This window comes from Macaca thibetana, chromosome 11 (assembly GCF_024542745.1).
Source record: "Macaca thibetana thibetana isolate TM-01 chromosome 11, ASM2454274v1, whole genome shotgun sequence".
NCBI lineage: Eukaryota > Metazoa > Chordata > Mammalia > Primates > Cercopithecidae > Macaca > Macaca thibetana.
The window spans coordinates 9739489-9761513 of record NC_065588.1 but is presented as its reverse complement, the minus strand read 5'-3'; the positions used below and the strand labels follow the sequence as shown (position 1 = coordinate 9761513).

The 22025-nt window shown below is 36.1% G+C and overlaps 1 protein-coding gene across 2 annotated transcripts; it reads left to right on the top strand.

Moving 5' to 3' along the window:
* Positions 1 to 1713: 1713 nt before the first annotated feature.
* Positions 1714 to 14070, top strand: KLRB1 (killer cell lectin like receptor B1). Of its 2 annotated transcripts, XM_050746826.1 has the most exons (6): positions 1714 to 1875; positions 7981 to 8079; positions 8780 to 8854; positions 9968 to 10122; positions 10457 to 10572; positions 13202 to 14070. In XM_050746826.1, exons 1-6 carry the CDS (start codon positions 1791 to 1793, stop codon positions 13353 to 13355), a joined length of 684 nt encoding a protein of 227 aa, XP_050602783.1. In that variant the 5' UTR covers positions 1714 to 1790; the 3' UTR covers positions 13356 to 14070. The 2 variants fall into 2 exon arrangements, with proteins under 2 accessions (XP_050602783.1, XP_050602784.1); XM_050746827.1 differs by lacking the exon at positions 7981 to 8079 and having other exon boundaries at positions 1730 to 1875.
* Positions 14071 to 22025: the final 7955 nt, after the last annotated feature.

The window sequence follows — 22025 nt, the reverse complement described above, 5'->3', positions numbered from 1 at the left end:
AACAAAAGCCAAAATTGACAAATGGGATCTAATTAAACTAAAGAGCTTCTGCATGGCGAAAGGAACTACCACCAGAGTGAACAGACAACCTACAGAATGGGAGAAAATGTTTACAATCTACCCGTCTGACAAGGGGCTAATATCCAGAATCTACAAAGAACTTAAACAAATTTATAAGAAAAAATCAAACAACCCCATCCAAAAGTGGGCAAAGGATATGAACAGACACTTCGCAAAAGAAGACATTTATGCAGCCAACAGACACATGAAAAAATGCTCATCATCGCTGGGTGTCAGAGAAATGCAAATCAAAACCACAATGAGATACCATGTCACACCAGTTAGAATGGCGATCATTAAAAAGTCAGGAAACAACAGGTGCTGGAGACGATGTGGAGAAATAGGAATGCTTTTACACTGTTAGTGGGACTGTAAACTAGTTCAACTATTGTGGAAGACAGTGTGGTGATTCCTCAAGGATCTAGAACTAGAAATACCATTTGACCCAGCCATCCCATTACTGGGCATATATCCAAAGGATGATAAATCATGCTGCTATAGAGACACGTATGTTTATTGTGGTACTATTCACAATAGCAAAGACTTGGAACCAACCCAAATGTCCATTAATGATAGACTGGATTAAGAAAATGTGGCACATATACACATGGAATACTATGCAGCCATAAAAAAGGATGAGTTCATGTCCTTTGTAGGGACATGGATGAAGCTTGAAACCATCATTCTGAGCAAACTATCGCAATGACAGAAAACCAAACTCTGCATGTTCTCATTCATAGGTGGGAAGTGAACAATGAGAACACTTGGACACAGGGTGAAGAACACCACACAGTGGGGTCTGTCGTGGGGTGTGGGGAGGGGGGAGGGATAGCATTAAGAGATATACCTAATGTAAATGATGAGTAAACGGGTGCAGCACAGCAACATGGCACATGTATACATATGTAACAAACCTGTATGTTGTGCACAACGTACTTATTATACTTAAAATATAATAAAAAAAGAAAAAGGAAAAAAAAGTATACACATTCTATAATCACCTCGAAAGAAAAAGAAAATCTTTGAAAGAGATAAAAAAAAATTCCATATGCTCCACTTCCTACAATTCAGATGGTTTCCAAATACTTTTACTTATGTGAAAATGCTATCATATCCAACAGTGCCTTTAGCGCTAAGCTAACAGTAGGCTATTGATCTTTAGCACGTTGCTTTTTCTGTTGTGTTATTCATTGGGCTTTCTCACATTTATGTTCCCATTTCTCACATTTCACCACTTTCTTTGAAGCACAGATATTTCAGGAAGATTTTAGAGTCTTTGAATAGCATTATGGACTTTTTTACATTAATTTTTACTTTTACAAAATTGTGCTAAATATTATTTCTGTTAATTACTGAGTTTTGTGGGGGCCCCTTAAATTGGAACCCCAGGCTATGCCTCATCTGCTTCACTCTGGTACTGGCCCTGAGAGAGCAACAGAAAAAGAATGGTTATAAAAACAAGAACAAACGAGCCTCCCAGAATTTTGTCAAACAACAGGCCAGTTAATTAAGGAAAGTAGATATTACATAGCTAGGCATAATGAACATGCAGTGAGTGGATTGTCTCAGTAATTTGCGGAGAAAACCACCACCAAGAAGTGTAGGTGGGTGGGGACAAAAGAGAGACAACAAAGTACTGCAGGCAGAACGCTTCCTTTTGCTGATTTTACCTCACAGAATTGAGAGTTTTTTCTTATATGCAAGTTTAATGCCACCTTCCTCTGTCTGCAATGGACCAACAAATGATGTATGCTGAGTTAACCTTACCCAAGGACTCAGGCCCAGAAAGTTCTTCACCTTCATCTCTTCCTCGGGGTAAGTAGCTTTAATTTTCCTTTCGGCATTTGTATATCTTCCAGAATTAGATCTTCCTGTTATATTTATGGCTTTAAATCATTGCTTTAAAGATGAGCAGTGGTTTTATATTAATGTTTAATGGGTGTTGCATGGCTTGCCTGTAGATAATCACAACTTTGGACAAAAATTTTAAACCTCATACATTTCTTTTTCTCAATCCAGTTAGCATGAAAAGCAAACATCACCTGTCTTACTGAGCCTTGGTTAAAAGACTCTGAAGAAACAACACTTTAGGCTACATTGGGCACACTGCCTATGGGTTACCCCTGCTCCACAAGGAAGGAAAGAAAGAATAAATGAAAGAAAGAAAGAAAGAAAGAAAGAAAGAAAGAAAGAAAGAAAGAAAGAAAGAAAGAAAGAAAGAAAGAAAGAAAGAAAGAAAGAAAGAAAGGAAGGAAGGAAGGAAGAGAGAGAAAGAGGAGAGAGAAAGGAAGAGAGAGAGAAAGAGACAGAAAGAGGAGGAGGAAGGAAGGAAGGAAGGAAAGAAGGAAAAATATTTTACATGTGTGAACTAAGGAATATTTAAGACACACATTGCAAACTTGCTGTAATAACAACGTACGTTAGTCCAAATTCCTCTACAAAATATCAATACTATGATTAGGTCCCAGTGCATTTTCATCCATAATATTCCTTTCAGAATACAACGTGTAGGCCAGTTGCAGTGGCTCATGCCTGTAATCCCAGCACTTTGGTAGGCTGAGGTGGGTGGTTTGCTTGAGTCCAGGAGTTCAAGACCAGCCTGGGTAATGTGGCAAAACTTCATCTCTACAAACAATACAAAAAAAGAGCCAAGTGTGTGGCACACGCCTGTGGTCCTAGCTACTCAGGAGGCTGAGGTGAGAGGATTGATTGAGCCCAAGAGATCAAGGCTGCAGTGAGCTGTAATTGTGTCACTGTACTCCAGCCTGGGTGACACAGCGAGATTCTCTCTCTCTCTCTCTCCATATATATATAAAATACATATATCTTATATATATATTATATATAAATATATATATAAAGTATAGGCTTAATGAGTGACATACTTCACTCTCTCAAGAGAGGGGAAAACTTTCTGGAAAATAAAAATTCGAGATCAAAGATTTGAATATCATTACTATCTGATAGTTTCTAGTTTGAAAAGTATCACAGCTTAGAAAGAGACAAGCCACAAAATACTCAAGCATATCAGTAATGAACCTACTTACCATTTGTTGAAACTGGCACTTTCCTGTGTCTCTGAAGAGTTAGGATTCTGAGTGAAAGACGCGGGGAACACCAATGTGAGGTAATACGTGATGGATAGCATGGCCTGTGGATGGATGGGAAGAAACTAGAAACTGAGGCAGAAAATCAGTATGAAATTATTATGACACATAATTATTTTCTGATATCTAACTGGATTTACTGTCATCGATAATATTACAATTGTTTACCATTCTGATATTCATTCCATATCATGCCGAGTATTTGACTTGTGCTGTTTCAAGACTGTTTAAGTTTTAAACTATTGAATTCTCAAAGTTTTAAGTCAAGAAGAAAATCTTAGAGCTGTCAATTAAGTTTCACTATAATTTTCATATAACAGTAGAGAAAATTAGAGGATTCTAATAACTATAGGGAGGATTTGGTTGAGCAAGATTTTTTTTTAAAGAGTAAGTCTTTCTTTTCCTCTGTTCATATTCAGCAAAAGTTGGAAAATGGGCATTGTCAGAAAATGAATATAGAGATAGTGAGACTCTTCCCAAATGTTGCTATGATCCCAAAGGATGCGGAAATTTTTTTCTACTTGGATTGTAATAATTATCCTATAAAATGTCATTCTGAGAGTAAACCTGAAAGAAAAAACAAGAGTAGAATAAAGCCAGAGCAAAGTATGTGACTATAGAACACTAGTCTGATATTAAATAATTATAAAACCACTATTGGACTCTGGCTAAACTGTTGAGGCTGTGGTCACTCTGTAGCGTGGTGCTTGTATCTAAGGCAGTCAACAAAACCAGAAAGAGAGATGTGAGTGATAACTTATCTTGCTTATGGTCAAATGGCAAGGGTTTGGTCTGTTAACCAGCCTGGGCGACAGAGTGAAGACTCCGCCTCAAAAAAAAAAAAAAAAAAAGAAAAGTGGATAAGGTGTTTGCAAAAATGCCTCTAGAGTTTATTCATTCATTCAAAAATAAACTCATACTCTGTGCCAGGCATGCTGTGAATACAGCAGTGAACAAAATAGACAAAATTATTTTCCTTCATAGAGTTTATAGTAAAATGGAAGCATATTTGTGGAAGACAGTATGGCTATTCCTCAAGGATCTAGAGCTAGAAATATCATTTGATCCAGTGATCCCATTACTGGGTATATCTCCAAAGGATTATAAATCATGCTACTATAAAGACACATGCACAAGTATCTTTACTGTGGCAGCATTCGCAATAGCAAAGACTTGGAACCAACCCAAATGTCCATCATTGAGAGACTGGATTAAGAAAATGTGGCACATACACACCATGTAATACTATGCAGCCATAAAAAAGGATGAGTTCATGTCCTTTGCAGGGACATGGATGAAGCTGGAAACGATCATTCTGAGCAAACTATCACAAGGACAGAAAACCAAACACCACATGTTCTCACTCATAGGTGGGAATTGAACAATGAGAACACTTGGACACAGGAAGGGGAACATCACACACTGGGGCCTGTTGTGGAGTGGGGGGAGGGGGAAGGGATAACATTAGGAGAAATACCTAATGTAAATGATGAGTTAACGGGTGCAACAAACCAACATGGCACATGTATACATATGTAACAAACCTGCAGGTTGTGCACATGTACCCTAGAACTTAAAGTATAATAAAAAATAAAAATTAAAAAAAAAATGAAGGCACACAATCAATAAAATAAACAACTAAGTCAGTATAAAAGATGAGATGGTGTTAGTGTTATTGAGAAAAATTTGAAAATAGGATTTAGCTTTCGGGGAGGGTAGCATATCAAACAGAATAATCAAGGAAGGCCTCCCTGAGAAGATGACATTGAGTCAAAACCTGACAGAAGCGAGGGACAAAGACATAAGACCCTGAGAGAGGAGTCTTCTATGAAGGTGACCAACAAGTGCAAAAACCTCAAAATGAAAACATGCCTGTGATAATTGTAGGAGGTGTCTGCGTGCAGAGTGCGCATATGGAGGCCAGACGGTGTGAGGGCAAAATGTAAAACCACTACTGGACTCTGGCTAAACTGTTGAGGCTGTGGTCACTCTGTAGCATGGTGATTGTATCTAAGGCAGTCAACGAAACCAGAGAGAGAGATGTGAGTGATAACATCCAATAGAAGTGAGGGCCAGCTTAAGTAGGGACATATGAGCCATTCTACAGACTCAGATTTGCCTGATGAAAAGCCAGTGGAATGTTCAGAACAATGAAATCAGATGATTTCACATACTTTTTAAACTCAAATGGAGAACAGTCATAGGTAGGTATTTCCAGATAACTAACGTCTGCCTGACTTCTGTAGTGATTTATTGTAACTTCGTTAATTCTAATGTCATGTGGTGCCACAGAAACACAGTACAGGAGTACATTCCTCCCAGACACAGTACGCTCCACTCAACTCCTTACATTTTAGCATGAACGAATAAGTTTTTAAAAGTCACCAAGTTGCCTTTTACCTATAGTTAAGAAAAAAACCTTTTAGAAAAAAGAACTGCTGTTCATTGAACAGTTACCATGTGCCAGACACTGTGCCCAGCATTTAGAAGAATTGTTTCATATAATCCTCTCCAAAATATTATGACATAGATATTATTCCACAGTTCACAGATGAGGAAATGTGTGGGTTATGAAGGTTGAACGTATTTTCCAAAATAGCATGTTCACACTCAGATTTGCTAGATTGGAAAGACTGTTCTTAATCAATGTTAGTTAGACTTTAGTAATGAAAAATTACTAAATTAATGTTAGTAATAGAATTAGGCCGGGCACGGTGGCTCACGTCTGTAATCCCAGCACTTTCGAGACTAGCCTGACCAACATGGAGAAACCCCGTCTTTAATAATAAAAAAAAAAAAATACAAAATTAGCCGGGCCTGGTGGTGCATGCTTGTAATCCCAACTACTCGGGAGATTGAGGCAGGAGAATAGCTTGAACCCGGGAGGCGGAGGTTGCGGTGAGCCGAGATCGCGCCATTGCACTCCAGCCTGGGCAACAAGAGTGAAACTCCGTCTCAAAAATAAATAAATAAATAAATAAATAAATAAATAAATATATAAAAATTAATTAATTTAGCAATTAAAATAGTGGCTTTACAGAGCTTTCTCCACTTGACAAACAAACTTAGAGTTTCAAGGAAGAGAAGAGCGGGAGAAAGAGACAGAAAGATGAAATAATGTATGTCTATAAAACTGGAAGGAAAGCCATCCCAGTGCTGTCTTGGGCTCATTGACTGCATGTAGCCATTCTTGTATCACATAGCTCTCGTTAGAAGTTCTAGGCCAATATTACCAAGCTTGGTTTCCTCACATTCAGATGTATCCCTGGGGCCTTGGAGTCTCCTCTAGGTATCTACTCCTCCTTGCCCCCCTCCACTGATACAGCATGTCCTAAATAGTTCCAGATGATAATCCATATGTTACAACCCTGACTCCAATGTATTATGTTTCCTCCCATAATCTTCGATCACCTCTAATGCTACTAAATTCTATCTCCTCAGGGTCGTTTTAGAGAGAGCTAATTCACTTATATCAGTGTGAGCATCCAATGTGAGAGACTATCAGGTCTGCAAACGGACTGCATGACTTAATCCTCAAGGATAATGGACCATTAAAAGTAGAAATGGCTTCATGGCCATTCTGAAACATATAATGAGAATAAAGGATAATATTATAGTCTATCTGATGCTAAATTTTTTAACATGTAACTCATAGCAAGGAATCACTTACATGGAGTAATATTAGAAAAAATAAAAAAGAATAGATAATACAAACAAATCCATAGCTTCAGATAAATTAGAAAACCTTTACTTATAAAAGCTTCTGGCTCTAATAATAGAATTTATAAAGTAATTTATAATTATAATAGATCTAATATGTTAAAAACCAAATGAGAGCGGAGGGAGTCTTACAATTAAATCAGAGATATGGGAGCTATGTAGGCACAACTTCTAGCAGTGTAACTGAGGCGTATACTACCAGAATAATTCCTTATCAGAGTTGATTTAATTTTGTAAGCTATGTCCCCATGTTTCTCCAGAATATTTTTATAAGTAAGTCTCTCTTTATTATTTTTTCTATTAATTCATGTTTTCAAAGATATAGAGCAAAATATATTGAAAACGTTGTGATGAATTTATAACATTTCATCAATATAATCATAACTTCTGAAGAACATGGGAGACTCATTATATAGTAATTGAAATGATTACAGAGAAAAGCAGTTATCTGACACTGGGTTTAGACTATGCGATGTTGTAGACATAAGCGCATGTTATGTTATACTAGTGATAATATTGAAAATGGTATGCAGTCACAAAACCTTCTCCTTTGATGGCCATACATTTGACCCAACTTGGAGATGTTTGTTCTAGGCAACAGCAAAGCACAGGATTCCATGTCCAAAAACAGAATTTCTGTATATCACCGGCACCTAACATGGTGGTTGGCACAAAATAGAGCCTCAAAAAATATCTTGACTAAATGAAGGTCTTCCTTCTTGGACGAAATACTTTGACTTACTACCTACATTAAGATATGCACTTCATTTTTGTATAGCACTTGGTAATTTTCAAAACATCTTTCTACCTATCTCATTTGATTCTTATACCAATCCTTTGTATACACACATGCATAAGTGTTCGTATTTTATCAATAAGCAAACTCTGTTGGATCTGAGAACCCATCTTGCAGGACTCTTCTTTTAGAATGATGGATACAGGTTGTTCCCTGCCCCCATCCCCTAAGCTGAATCTAATTGTCCCTATGTTATCCCAAGTACATTTTTGTGCCAGATGTACTCCACTGAGTTAACTGAAGGTTTTTGGGTTTTTTTGTTTGTTTGTTTTTGTTTTTTTCTTTTTAACTTCTCAGATGTCTGTCACGGTTCACCTTGGCATCAATTTGCCCTGAAACTTAGCTGTGCTGGGATTATTCTCCTTGTCTTGGTTGTTACTGGGTTGAGTCTTTCAGGTAAGTGAGGCAACATCATTTGTTGCGTAATACTTACTCTACTTCCATCATGTATCTTAGAGCATCTCAACATAATTCGGCCACCCCAATCTTAGTGAAAGATCAATGAATAAAAAGTCATGAAACAATGCTTCTAACAGTCAGTCCATATCCACTTTGGATACCAGCCTTTCGTATTTGTGTTCCTAACTGCCCTGAGAGTCATCACGGGGTATTATATAGGTGGCCCAAGAACTTTTGAAAAAGATCACAATTGGGCCACAAAGATGATGACAAAGAAAAGAAAAATTTCCAGTTATTTATGGTTTATTATGTACCTACTAAAATTCCAGATTGCAGCAGATAATCTCTCCCTTGGAACAGGCACAATTAGACTCATTTTGAAGATGATAAAGTTCGGGTGAGACTGTAGGCAATTTAAGAGCTTAAGTAATGCTGTTAGATTGACTTATCTAGTAGACACAGGCAACCTAATGCCTGTGTGAGTCCACCTGTTTTGTTTTTTTCTTATTTGTTTCTGTATGCTTCCTGTAGGTGAGACCTTTTTTTTTTTTTTTACCACATTGCTAATACTTTTATCTTCTGTCCATATTCAAGCTTGTTGAGATTATTTAGTTTCCTGAAGTAACAAATGTAATATATCCACTCCACCGCACATTTCAGCATTTAATACTCTTAATTGTTTTTCGTTATGTACTAGTGGCATCCTTACTACAGAAACCATCAATAGGAAAATGCAGTGTGGACATTCAACAGAACAGGACTAAAACAACAGGTAATTGTGTGGATTGAATTTCCTAAGAATAACAATTAATATTTGTAGATTTCATGTGTTACCTTTGGTACAATTCATAACAATCCATATGTTAAGATATTCTTATCATTCTGCTTTTCTGAATTAGAAAACTGAGGCATAAAAGGATTCAACAACTTGCTGAGGGTCACATAAGCACCAAGTGAGGAGGCTGGGAATTATACGTACGTGGTCTGACTTCTGACCTAAAGTTTTAACCAGCAAAGCATGCTGCCTCATGAGAAGCCTCTGCTAGGATACTCCATTGTTGATACGAAAATATGTGAAATATTTGATTATCTTAGTGAGCTATTAAGTTTGGCCTGAAGATAATTGATAGAATTTAAACATAGAATGAATTCTTTACTATTTATTATATTTCCTCACCATGCAGCCACATTAGTCTTTCTCCAGCGTGTGTTAATAAAAAAAGGTGACTGTTGTTGAGTGACTGTAGTGGAGTATGATCTGTGTGCACATTCTCACAGAACGGAAGTTTTAAGAGAACCTGAAAGTCCCTCTGGAAAATTCTATCCAATAGATCACATTAAGTAGGTAAATACCTCATTCAACAATTAGAAATTTTCTTATACTTTTTTCTCCATGGTATTTCTCATTAATTTAGTGAAAATAATTACTTGCTATGCATTTTGTGCATCATTTAAAATCAGCACTTTTTACATGAGTTTTATATTGTTGCCTGTGTAGTGTGGAATAGGCACTGGTGATGAATTTAAGGAAACTGAGAAATAGAAATATTTCATCTGATTGGCTGAACTTAAACAAGTTATTCTGTCTCTCACTGTCTTAAAATGTAAGATGTGGCTGTTTAAATTATTCTGATGGTATTTTCCTATTTTGATATTTTATGATTCCATTTATGCTCAAGCTAACTGGTCACTAATTCCCAATTCTTGGTACCAGAATGAACAGTAGGTCTTGAAAAACCTCAACTTTATAACAAATTCATTTTTCTCACAGTGATAATAAAAAACTTTGAACATTTAGAATGATATGTGTGCGTGATTGGTTGTGGTGTGTCAGGGATAGGTTAGAAATATAACATTTATTTCTTATTTCCGTTTTTCACTTTAGAAAGACCAGATCTCTTAAACTGCCCAATATATTGGCAGCAAGTCCAAGAGAAATGCTTGCTATTTTCTCACACTGTCAGCCCTTGGAATAACAGTCTAGCTGATTGTTCCACCAAAGAATCCAGTTTGCTGCTTATTCAAGATAAGGATGAATTGGTAAATCATTAAATAAAATACCTTAATAAAACTTAACACTTTCTTTAAAGCATACCAATACGTCTGTGCATTAGCCCGGGGTTTTATGTAATGGAAGTGATGACTTTGACTTCACAATTTGAATGACTAAGTGGATATGTAAAAAAATAATTAAATATAAGGTGATGAATACAATAATAGAAATAAAAACACAGAAATATCACAAAGAAGGAATAATTAATGCTGACAAGGAGTTCGGAAAGACTTCAGAGATGAGGTGATGCTTGAACTAGGTTTTAGGGGATCAAACCAAGAATAGATAAGCAGATTTAATATCCTTCTGTTTCATTTATAGACACGCACACAGAACTTGATACATGACAAAGCAATTTCATTTTGGATTGGATTAAATTTTTCGTTATCAGAGAAGAACTGGAAGTGGATAAATGGCTCTTTTCTAAGTTCTAATGAGTGAGTATTAGATGAGCTAATTTTAATATTCAATTTATATCAGGTTTACACTGCAAAATGGTAACACTGAAGATTGAGTTTTGTAGTTTTAATTTGGTTTAAAAACTCTCCAGAGGTTCAGAATATGCTAAGAAGATGGATGATTTCAAAGTTGGTTGGAAAGTTCTATATATGAAAATATATCAGCTCTTTATAAGAAAATATATATTTATCTGCAATGGAGTTTTAGGGGACAGGAAATAGACTAACTTATTTGGAAGGGGCACATTAAATTAAAAATAGTGATTATCTGGAGACCACTGGCACACAGAATGTCTTACATTGTATTTTTCAAACTGTGGGAAAATATACATTAGCAGGTAATGAGACCAATTTAGTGGGTCACAGCTGGCATTAAAAGAAAAGAAAAAATAGTAAATATCAGAGTGTGGAACCCAGACACCCACGCTGTGACAAAAATTGCAGTATATTCGAACCACTGGTGTGAAAGGCAGAGGTACATTAGAGGATGTGATGAAAACAGGTATAAGCCACAAAAGAGCTATTTGCTGTTTTCTCTTCAGTGTTACGTGCTTTTATCTTGTGTAAGATGGTCAAAATTACCATCAACGTACTATGAGGGTTGATGCAACACAGGCAAATTTCATATTTTAGCAGAATTCGTGGATAATTTTGCAGAAAAGGGTAAGGTATTTTCTTCCCTCACAAGCAAAAATGTGTAGGCCTTCAACCACATTTCTGTAAAGAACTTTTAATGAGTTTTTCAAAACAGATAATATAAAGAGTTATATTTAATAAGTCTGTAAATGATTTAGTCAAATTGGCAGAATTTACATTTAAAATGTATTTTCCGTCACCCGAAAAACAAGAGGTTAAAATTTAAAACATAAGAGAATGTTTAAGTTTGTCTAAAGTATACTAATAATTTATTAAGTATGGAAAGTATTAAACACTGAAAGAAATGTTGGCTCAATCGGCAAGGTTTTAACATTATATGAGTCACATTCTAAAAAATTTCATAAAGTGTAAGATTTTAAGAAAAAATTTCATAAAGTGTAAGATTTAAGATGATTTAAAAATAAATGTTCTGGACTAGAATAAATTTATGAAAAGCCAAACATACACATTATATTTAAAAACAACTCTCTTGATTTTTATATTGCTTTCTGGGGGTTATTTTCTATATTTTATTTACAAATAAATGAAAGTATGTTTGCTATTAATTTATTCTTATCTTTTCAAACACGGTATTGGTGAATTAGCATTTATTAAATATAGTTTGTATGTGTTTCTTAACGGGGTCATAATGCAAAATGTTTATTTTATTGTGGTTCCCAGTAAAAAATAAAATTTGAAAACATTGAAATGTGAACATAAATATGTATAAAGTGGATGGAGTAAATTCAGTTGAACCTCTCATTTTATTCTGAGGAGAAAGATGATGCTTTAAGATAGGAGTGATCAGGTAAACCTGAAAGGTATCATGTTATAGCACCAATTAGACTCTGTTTTTATCTGCAAGGCAAGGAAAGAAAGGAAAGAATCATAGTATTTTTTACAGGATTGTTTTAGGGGCTACAGGAGACAATGTACAAGAGCTAGCCAGATGTCTCATCAAGGAAGGCCTGGAAAACCACTGAGGGCCTTTTGGAAAAGGAATTGTTGACTTGGCCAGATTGGCATTTAAAAAATTACCCTGATAATTTAAGAAAGAATTAAAAGGGTGGAAGAGATAAAATATAGGGAGCTTTTGCAATAGCCCAGTTGAAAGAAGTTCTTGGTTTGACTAGAAGGTTGGGCAGTAGGAAGAAATCAGACAAACAGCCCCAAGAGGCTACATGAAAAAAATGGAACAAAGGACTAAAGAAAAGCTGTAATGGAGCCCTGCACGCTGCCACCACCTCATCTGTTTGAGACAAATAGGAGAGTCTTGAACTCACATCATCTTTGCAACTCAACCCTAATACAGCCTGTCCCATTGTTTGAATTATATCGCCACCTCCTACCTGCAGTGAGCCATGGGACTCATGCTTGTTTGAAACTAATATTATATTGCTGCAGACACCCATTCACCTCTGTTTAGAATGAGAATGAAAGGAACCTCTGACTGCATAACCATGAACTGAGCCACTTTTTTTCACTGCTTTCAAATTCTATAGACTCTGAACATCCATCATGCCTCCAGATATTTATCATATTTACTGAGCATATATTTTTGAAGTATTGTCACATTTTCATATTTCATCTCCATACCTCCCCTAAATATTAGGTGGCTATAGCCTAAATATTTCAGAAAACTGTGGCTCAGTAAAGAATTTCAACGTGACCTGTTAGTAGAACAATAAAAAGATTGAATCCCCAGTTTCCAAAGTTTGTTTCTTTTTTAAATGTAATTGTGAAGTTTCTTGTTAGAGGGATTGTTCTCCAATGAAGATGAACTTGAAAGTTCCAGAGGTTTACATTAGCTCTATCTTAAAAGTTCATACCATTATATTTGTGACTGTGTACCTTCTTTGTTTAACAGTTTATCTTTCTACTGCTTCCTCAGAGTCCTAGGAAATAATGGCTAAGTGAGAATAGCTATGAGAAAATCCTAAGCACTAAGACAGACTTTTCTTTTCCTCTCCAGCTTAAAAATTACAGGTGATGCTAAAGAAAACAGCTGTGTTTACATCTCACAGACATCTGTGTATTCTGAGTACTGTAGTACAGAAATGAAATGGATCTGCCAAAAAGAACTAACACTTGTGAGAAATAAAGTGTCTCCTGACTCTTGGCTATGAATCCCATCTCAATTTATTTGCTTCCCATTACTGATCTCTGTACTTTTAACTGCACATACTATTGGTACTACCTAATGTACATTCAGTGGCACAAAGTGAACAAATTCTGAGAATTGTTCAACTGGTATGAATCTTACGGAAGTTCATGTTTATCATATTCATTCTACAAAATGAGGAAACAGAGACATAGAGAAAACATGTATCATTTTAAAGAAACAGTGATAGTCTATGGTGATGGAGTGAAGGATGTCCCTGAATATGCCAAATTGGTATATTGATTGTTTTGTGTTTAAAACAGTGGAGAAATTGCAGATTCAGAAAGGGAGAGCTGACCTGTCACTTCCCACATGTGGCAAGCCATAAAGATTCCTCTGGGAGGGCTACCCTAGTCACACAAGGGCAAGAAAATAGCTCTTACCGACAGAGACCTGGAATTGGATGCTGCAATGAACCTGAATAAAGATATTTAATAAACACTTATCTTTCGCCTATTTGACAGCCCCCCACAACTAATATATCTCCTAGTGACTCCTCTAGAAAATGGATTGCCCCCAGCCAGCTTTCCTTCGTCTTGTCATTTCTTTTCACATTTATCATTCTTGGTCTAAAAAGCGTAAAAGCATCTTGCTTAGGCCACTTCTTTGGATTTCACTCTCTTGTGAGTTCGTCATGTACATGCAAAATGAATAAAATGTGTATACTTTTATTTTGTTCATCTGCCTGGTGCCAATTTAGTTTCTAGATCCAATAGAAGAGCCCACTATGGGCTAAAAAGGGGCTTTGGAGGTGATCTCTGGCTCCCCTTCAATGGGAAGAACCCCCAGACCAGCTGAAGAGAATTAGATTCTAATCCTGATGTGTATGTGTGGCCTTCATTGATCCCTTCCATGTCATGGCTCATCTCCAGGAAAGTTTTAGTAAATAATTGCTAAATCCCTGTGCATCTATCATAGTCTATCATGTTTTAAACCACTACACAATTGAATTGTGGCAGAACATTGATTAAATTCCATTCTTTTAACTCTGACACCAGAAACCCATAATTAAAGGAGTTTGGGAAGGGACTTTAACTCTTCCTGCCATTCCATAGTTCTTCCCATTTTAATTTTATTATTACATCATTTTCTTCCATAACTTCTTCTACCCACGGCTCACACACACAAGCTATAGAAAATATGTAATTAAATCTTTAGTTATTCTGACGGAAAATAAGTTATACCTTTTAACTTTGAAGTTAAAGCTGAAAAACAGAAGTATTTACTATCATAGATCTCTTGAATGTCCACCTTTCTTAAAAATATGCCCAACTATCCATGGAAATCAAATAAATGAAAATGGTAAATGTATCTGATAAGACTCATCATAATAAAATTCTGCAAAATAGACATCTGCTTACCCTAATAATTCATCACCAAATTGAATTCTATAAATTCAAGTGCATATGACATGGCTAAAATAATGGCTCAATTCCTGTATCCCATGCATAAGGATTTATAATACTTGTTAACAATAACTTTTGAAGAGACCAAAAATCAAAGCAAAATTCATTTTGTGCCATTTACTTAGAAAATAGATTACTTAGGAAAACATTTTAGGAAAATGTGTCGTTACAAAATCATACACAATGAAAGTAAGGTTTGGAAGTATTCGATACTTTCGGGGAACGACACATAATGACACCAGTAGAGCAGAAATCCGATGAAAATTGTCCCATGATGGAAAATCCACATTCCCACCTTTTTGGAATGATGTTGATAGCAATCTTCTAAAGTGATTCAGGATAAGGCTATATCCACCCAGTTAGTCCAGAATTCACTCCAAACATTGACCTTTTCCTCCTTCTATAGTTGTTAGGTCTGAAATCAAGCAGCCTTAAAGCACACATCTGTAAGAAAATTTTGCAGAAAAATTAACCCCGAGAAGTTAGGTTATCTGTCACTGTAATGTGCTATTGCAAAATTAGATAATTAAATAAATTTACTATGTATTGGATATTATAATTCTGAGGTTATTCCTGAATCTCAAACTATGAAGTCAAAATTCCATGGGGAAAGCATGTCTAACCGTATTTTAGGCAGGTTAAAAAATATTAGGTTTAAGGGGAAAATTTTGTTTAGAGTATTTGAGTCAATGTTTATGACATAAACTGCAACTCCAAGGCATGGTGAAAATATGGTACTTAGTAAGGCATTCAAGATCTACTGTCTACCTATTATCAAAAAGATAAGAGATAGCAAGTGTTGGTGAGGGTGTGGAGAAAAGAAAAATCTTATATGCTATTGGAGGAGATAAAAATTGGTATGGCCATTATGGAAAAAAATAAGGAGTTTTCTCAAAAACTACAAATAGAATGTCATGCAATCCAGCAGTGCCACTTCTGGGTACATATCCAAGGGAAATTAAATCAACATCTCATAGAGATAACTGCACCCCATGTTTATTACAGCACTATTCACAATAGCCAAGATTCGGTATCATTCTAGGTGTCCATCAGTAGATGAATGAACAAAGAAAAGGTGGTATGCATTATATGCCTATATATACACACACACACATATACAGTGTATGTATATAACATAATGAAATAATTTGCAGCTACAAAAAAAAGAAGAAAATTCTGCCACTTACAGCAACATGAATAAATTTAGAGGGCATTATGCTAAGTGAAATGAGCCAGATGCACAAATACTATATGATTTCACTACATGTGGAATCTTAAAAAGTCCAACTCATAGAAGCAGAGCATAGACGAGGGGCTACCAGGGGCTGGACGGTTGGGGAAATGGGGGGATGTTAATCAAAAGGTATGAAATTTCATTCATAAGATGAATAAATTCTGGAGATCTAATGTACAATGTGTTGAGTATAGTTAATACACACTGTGTACTTGAAATTTGATAAAAGAGCAGATTTGAAGAACATATCACACTCACACATGCACATACACACACACAAATGATATGGTTGGTGATGGATGTGTTGACAGTGCTGATTGTCACATAATGTATATGTATATTAAATCATCACATCGTACACCTTAAATATATACCATTTTTGTCAATTAAGTATTTTAAAATTAAAAAGAAAAAAGATCTGCCATCTACGTTTCTGATGTTGCCTTCCACCATGTGCCTCTGTGAAGCCCTTGCTCCAGGCATACGGACAATTGTCCAAACAAAACTGAACTCCTTCGCTCCTTGCCTAGAAAAATCCTAGCAGTTGTCGAAGGCTTGAATCAAACTTTAATTCCTTTGATGAAATTTACCCCAAATATTTTTGCTCCTCATAATTTGTGATCTATTTCTTCTCACTTTTCCAAAATACGATTTAATTCTTTGCTGTGTTATAATTACTTGTTTTTATGTTTGTAAAGCTAGTTCCACATTTCTCATGGCTGGAGTTGGACAATCACCAAGGCAGAATAATTAAAGGGAAAAAAAAGATCATCTCTGACTTCATTTTAATATAGTGGCTAAGAAGTTACTTTTGGCAGAGTAACCTGTTTACGTTATGGTAGAAGGATCTCGAGGCAGGGCCAATGAGATTCCTTCTGTGTATTTTCTATGCTACATGCTTGAATTTGAAGTCTGTTTATCTCTGCTTTACCTCCCTGCCCCACTCATTCCACAGACTTCTTCAATACACACGGCATGGGTTAAAAAGTAGGCAGAGTAGAAAAACATTTCTGGTAGGAGAATTAAAAATTTAAATATTGTTAATGCATCCATCTAGTTTTTTTGTTGGTTTGTTTAACTAGTCTTTCCAATCCACTTATGTTTAGGCAGACACCAATCAATCCTTCCCTTCATAATGCAGAAATGGATAAGGAAAAGTAACTTTTGCCTTCCCTATCAAGCAGCTTGGAAAAGGGAAAATTCAAGAAATACAAATAAAAAAAAAATTCTAAAAGTAATTTTGGATTTTAAACACCTATAGAGTCATGAAGCAACTAACTTACCTTGGTCTGTGGAGATAGACTTTAATCTACTCCTTGGCGGCAATTCAAGTTTACTTCTGCAACTGTTTATGATGAGCTTCATCTGCTGCCTTAGAGGCTTATTTGTTCATTTTGTTTTGTTTTTGTTTTTGCATTTGATGATGCTCTTGTTTCCTTCCAACTGAGAAAAACAGAACAATTAAAAAACAGTTATTTACCAATCAGAACAAGTTTGTCAACTTTTCCCCTTCATAACATCTTACTTCCTTCACGGTAAATAAAACAGAATAATGTATTTATTTATTTTCTTATCTTGTTATTGTGGCTACTAGTACTACTATTATTAGGCCCTCTTCATGGGAATGTGAGCCTCAGGAGGGCAAGGACCTTCTTAGTATTGTGAACCAACAAATGGTTCTGTTACATAGTAGATGCTCGAAAATATTTCTTATGAACAAATAAATTATTATACAATCAATTTTCTGTATCACCTGGGCTCAGCAAGGTGGTTTTTCCAAAAGTACTATTTTTCAAATAATAAAGCAAGCACACAGAATAATTTTTCAACATTTACAAGGTAACCCGCTAATAGGGCTGGAACCCACGTCTGATTTCCCAGGTCTGGGAAGCCAATTGCACACTGTATCTTAACACAATCTACCAGGGCCCTTTCAAAATAAACACAGGGACACTGTAAAACTAGAGGGTACTTTTGATTTGTCCTTTGCACTAGAAAAGTTTTCAGTGTTCTACTTTAGGAAGCAAGTAACTGCTACACAAGTAAACACTTTCAGGCAAAAATAGTCGAACAGGCATAATCACTAGACATAATTCCAGTTTTGACTGAAATTGAACCCCAGATAGCTTGTTTTGCTCACAGGTTTATGTTCAGATATTTTTATTCCTCAGTAGTGATTTTCAGGCTCAAAACCCAAACAGTAATGTCCAATTATTATACTTTATTTCAATTTTTTTTGTGTGTGTTAAAATGAGGAGTACAGGATGACTTAAATCGTTGGTTAACTTACAGGTTAAGTGGTTTTGCCTAAATGGCAGTGGAGGAGTAGATTCCTGTATAGAATGCAACACCTCAATAACAATTATTTTTGGCTGCTTCTTCACTGTTGTATCCCAAGGACACAGAAAAATGCCTACCACATGGTAGGCACTCAGTGGCTATTGGATAAATGATGGTGTTAAAAAAGTATAAATTTTCCAAGTCAATTTAAACTCTCTAGGAAATTGTAGCCAGTTAATAGAACCATTTTTTCAGGAGACATTATAAGGAGTGAGAATGCCTTTGTCCACGTTGTTCTTCTGATTAAACATCCTTATTTTCCACTTTACCTGTTGAAAACTATGAATATTTTTAAGACTCAAATTATGTTTGTCTTCTATGAGGTTGCCCTGCAGTAAATACTATTTTCTATGAAATCTCACTGCAATTTCAATCTATGTCATACATTTAGTATTACGTATATTTTCTTTTTCTTTTTTGAAATGGAGTCTCTCTGTGTCACCAAGGATGGAGTGTAGTGGTGCCATCTTGGCTCACTGCAATCTGTACCTCCTGGTTTCAAGCAGTTCTCCTACCTCAGCCTCCCAAGTTGCTGGGATTACAGGCGTGCATCACCACGCCTGGGTAACTTTTTTGTATTTCTAGTAAAGATGGGATTTCACCATGTTGGCCAGGCTGGTCTCGAACTTCTGACCTCAGGTGATCCACCTGCCTCTACCTCTCAAAGTGTTGGGATTACAGGCATGAGCCACCAAGTCTGGCCTGTGTTACATATATTTTCAATTTTCTGTCTCAATTTCGTTATTATGCTAAGAAAAATGTAGGTCTTTGGGGCTTTTTTTTTTTTTCTTCACATTTAGTTGAAAATTTTCACACTACTTAGCACTTGCTTAGCACATAACTGAGTTGCTTCTGGTTTCTCTATATTCTTTCCTAAATTAGGATTTACTGCAGTTATCAGCTAAACACAGACAAAAACAACCCAAAGGAATACTTTCTAAGAAAAAAAAAATTAACCAATCAAATCAGAGCAAACGAATTACTTGAAATCATTGCAAATATAATTAACAGAATTCTAGAATGCTAAAATAGGGTTCTAATAGAATAAATACATAAAATTACAATTGCAGTTTGCTGCCTATGTCAGTTAGGATTTTCTATGTGACAAATTACTCCAAAGTTTAGTGGCTTAAAACAAAAGGCTTTAGTTTTGCTCTGGAGATTACAGGTTAGTTGAAACTTTCTACTGATCTGGTCTTTGCTCGTCTGATTTATTCTGGGCTCACTCATGCATCTAAGGGCAGCTGACTGGCCAGCTGAGGGCTGGCTGGTATAGGATAACGTCAGTTACATCTGGAACAGTTAGTTCACTGTCCACTTCGTTGCTAGATTCATGTGTTTCTAATTCTCCACCAGGTTAGCCCAGGCTGTTCACATGGTGGCTGGGCAGAGTTCAAAGAGGTAGAGGGGCCTTCGCTTGCAACTAAACACTATCACCCCCCACATCCTATTAGACAAATCAAGTCAAAAGGCCAGCTCAGATTCGAGGGGTGGGAGAAATAGACTTCTGGTCCTGATGAGAAGAGGTGTGAAGTCACATTACTCAGGGCGCAGGTGCAAGGGAGGTGTAGAGAAGCAGAACTCATGCTAATTTTTTACTCAAATGACATATAACCTTTAAAATTATTTCTTATTATACCAGACTTCACAAAGTATCAGTGGAGAAGTTTCTGATATTAATTGGGGTGTTGGTACTAGATAGCCTTGAAGGTGTTTTCCAACATTAGGATTCAACAATTCTATGATTTCACCCACAAAAACTAGAAGGGATGAAGGAGGGAAATTTCAATCAATAAAATACATGGCTGAAATTCTGTGAATCAGGAGATTTTCCAGAAAAATGTTGTTTGAAGTTGGATTAGAGTGAATCCTTCCTGCTGCTTTTGTTATGAGGTAAGTTGTTGAATCATGTAATGTGACAATGGCTGTGCAAACAGCAACTAAAATTTTGGATAGGATGTAAACAGCTAATTGCAACACAGACAACTCCCAGCACAATTGTTTTAGTCCTTGGAATAGATCACAAAGCCAGGGACCCAGAACTAAACCCAGACCATTAAAACATCCCAATATATTGCTGGGTCTGTTTCAAAGAGCTGGATGGCTTTTTCTTTTAGCTTAGTCATGGCTATTTACTTGACTGTATTTAAGAGGTGCAGAAAGAACCATTTTGCTATAGCGTAAGCACTTGCTTTGGGATTCCTTAAAAGGGAATCAAGGACTATACCAAACTTGGCTGATGGATTTTAAATGGTTTGTTGAGTCTTCAGAGCAGAAGTGATGTTCACATAAGAAACCGTATCTTAGAAGAGCACAGCCCCATTGGTAATATAAGTAGCCTTCATTTGAACAGAAGTGAATCAATCATTGGTACCTTAAGTTGCTCAGATTTTCTAAGCAGAGCGAAATAATTTCTGCAAAGCAGGCTGGAGTGTTTCTGAAAGAACAGAAGACTACTATAGTAATGATAGCCTTGAAATTAGTACCTGCGTCTGATGAGCTATGTCTAGCTAATGAGGATATAATGACCTCAATGGAAGCATTTCATTGAGTAGGGTTAAGAGCCAGTTTTTACAAGATTAAAGGTTGGAGTTAATAATGTAAGGGTAATTTAAGTACAGACAAGACCTCTGAAAGATAATTGACCTTCTGAAATATTTAAGTAATGTTTGTCAATTTTTTTAAATATTATTTTCCAAAGCGCCTTTTTAGCTATTTTGTTTCTAATTGCCATACCCAAGAAATTTTAGTACCATACAGATGCATACCTGTTCACATACCATGTGTAGAACCATGATTATACATAAAAAGGATAAGATGTTTTTAATTCATAAGAACAGATTTTTGCCTCCATGGGGGTGATACCACTCCTGTTGAGAATGCATGTTTTAAAGAGACAGCTGTTAAATCCATAACAGCAGGGTTGGATGGAGGATGACAGAGCCAACAATCAGTTAATTCAAAGTGATAGAAATGGTCTGAAGAAAATGCACAAGAGAATTTTGTTTCTCTTTGAGCAACCGAAGACCACAGGTGCCCAAAGTAAAAAGATGGAGAGGAAGCATGTTGAGAAATTGGTCTCTGGTCAATATGGTATGCTACAGTACAACAGTAGGCAAGGTTAAAGAAGAGTGAACAAAAAGGAATAGGATGAAGAAGAATCACAAAACTGATTTTGTTTGTTCAAAAAAATCAAAAAAATTGATGGCAGTTTTCTACTCCCTAGAGCTTTCTGATTTTAGAAGACAGTTAAGAATCCTCAACTGAAAGTCTCCTAATTCAACAGACTCTCAGCAATTAAAAGAAGATGATATATAGTGGTCAAAAGAAAATGATGTCTGTCTTTTTAAGAAACATGAATCCAAGGATCAACTTCTTGGAATTTTGCTGCTGTGCTGGTTGTTACCATACCTGGTAAGGTCCTTTCCGTAGAAGGGTAAGGGTGGATTTTTTTATGAGGTTCCTTTAAGAAGACTACATTTCCATGTTCCAGGTCATGAGTAGTTATGTTAGAAATGATTTTTGTTCCTGTTTAATGATAAGACTGGTGATATCTAGTCGTATCTATTTACCATAGGGAAGTATCCTAAATTCCTGGGGTGGCCTGGTATTAAGCCCTAAGAAAGAATCTATGTATGTCATCAAGGCTTATGGC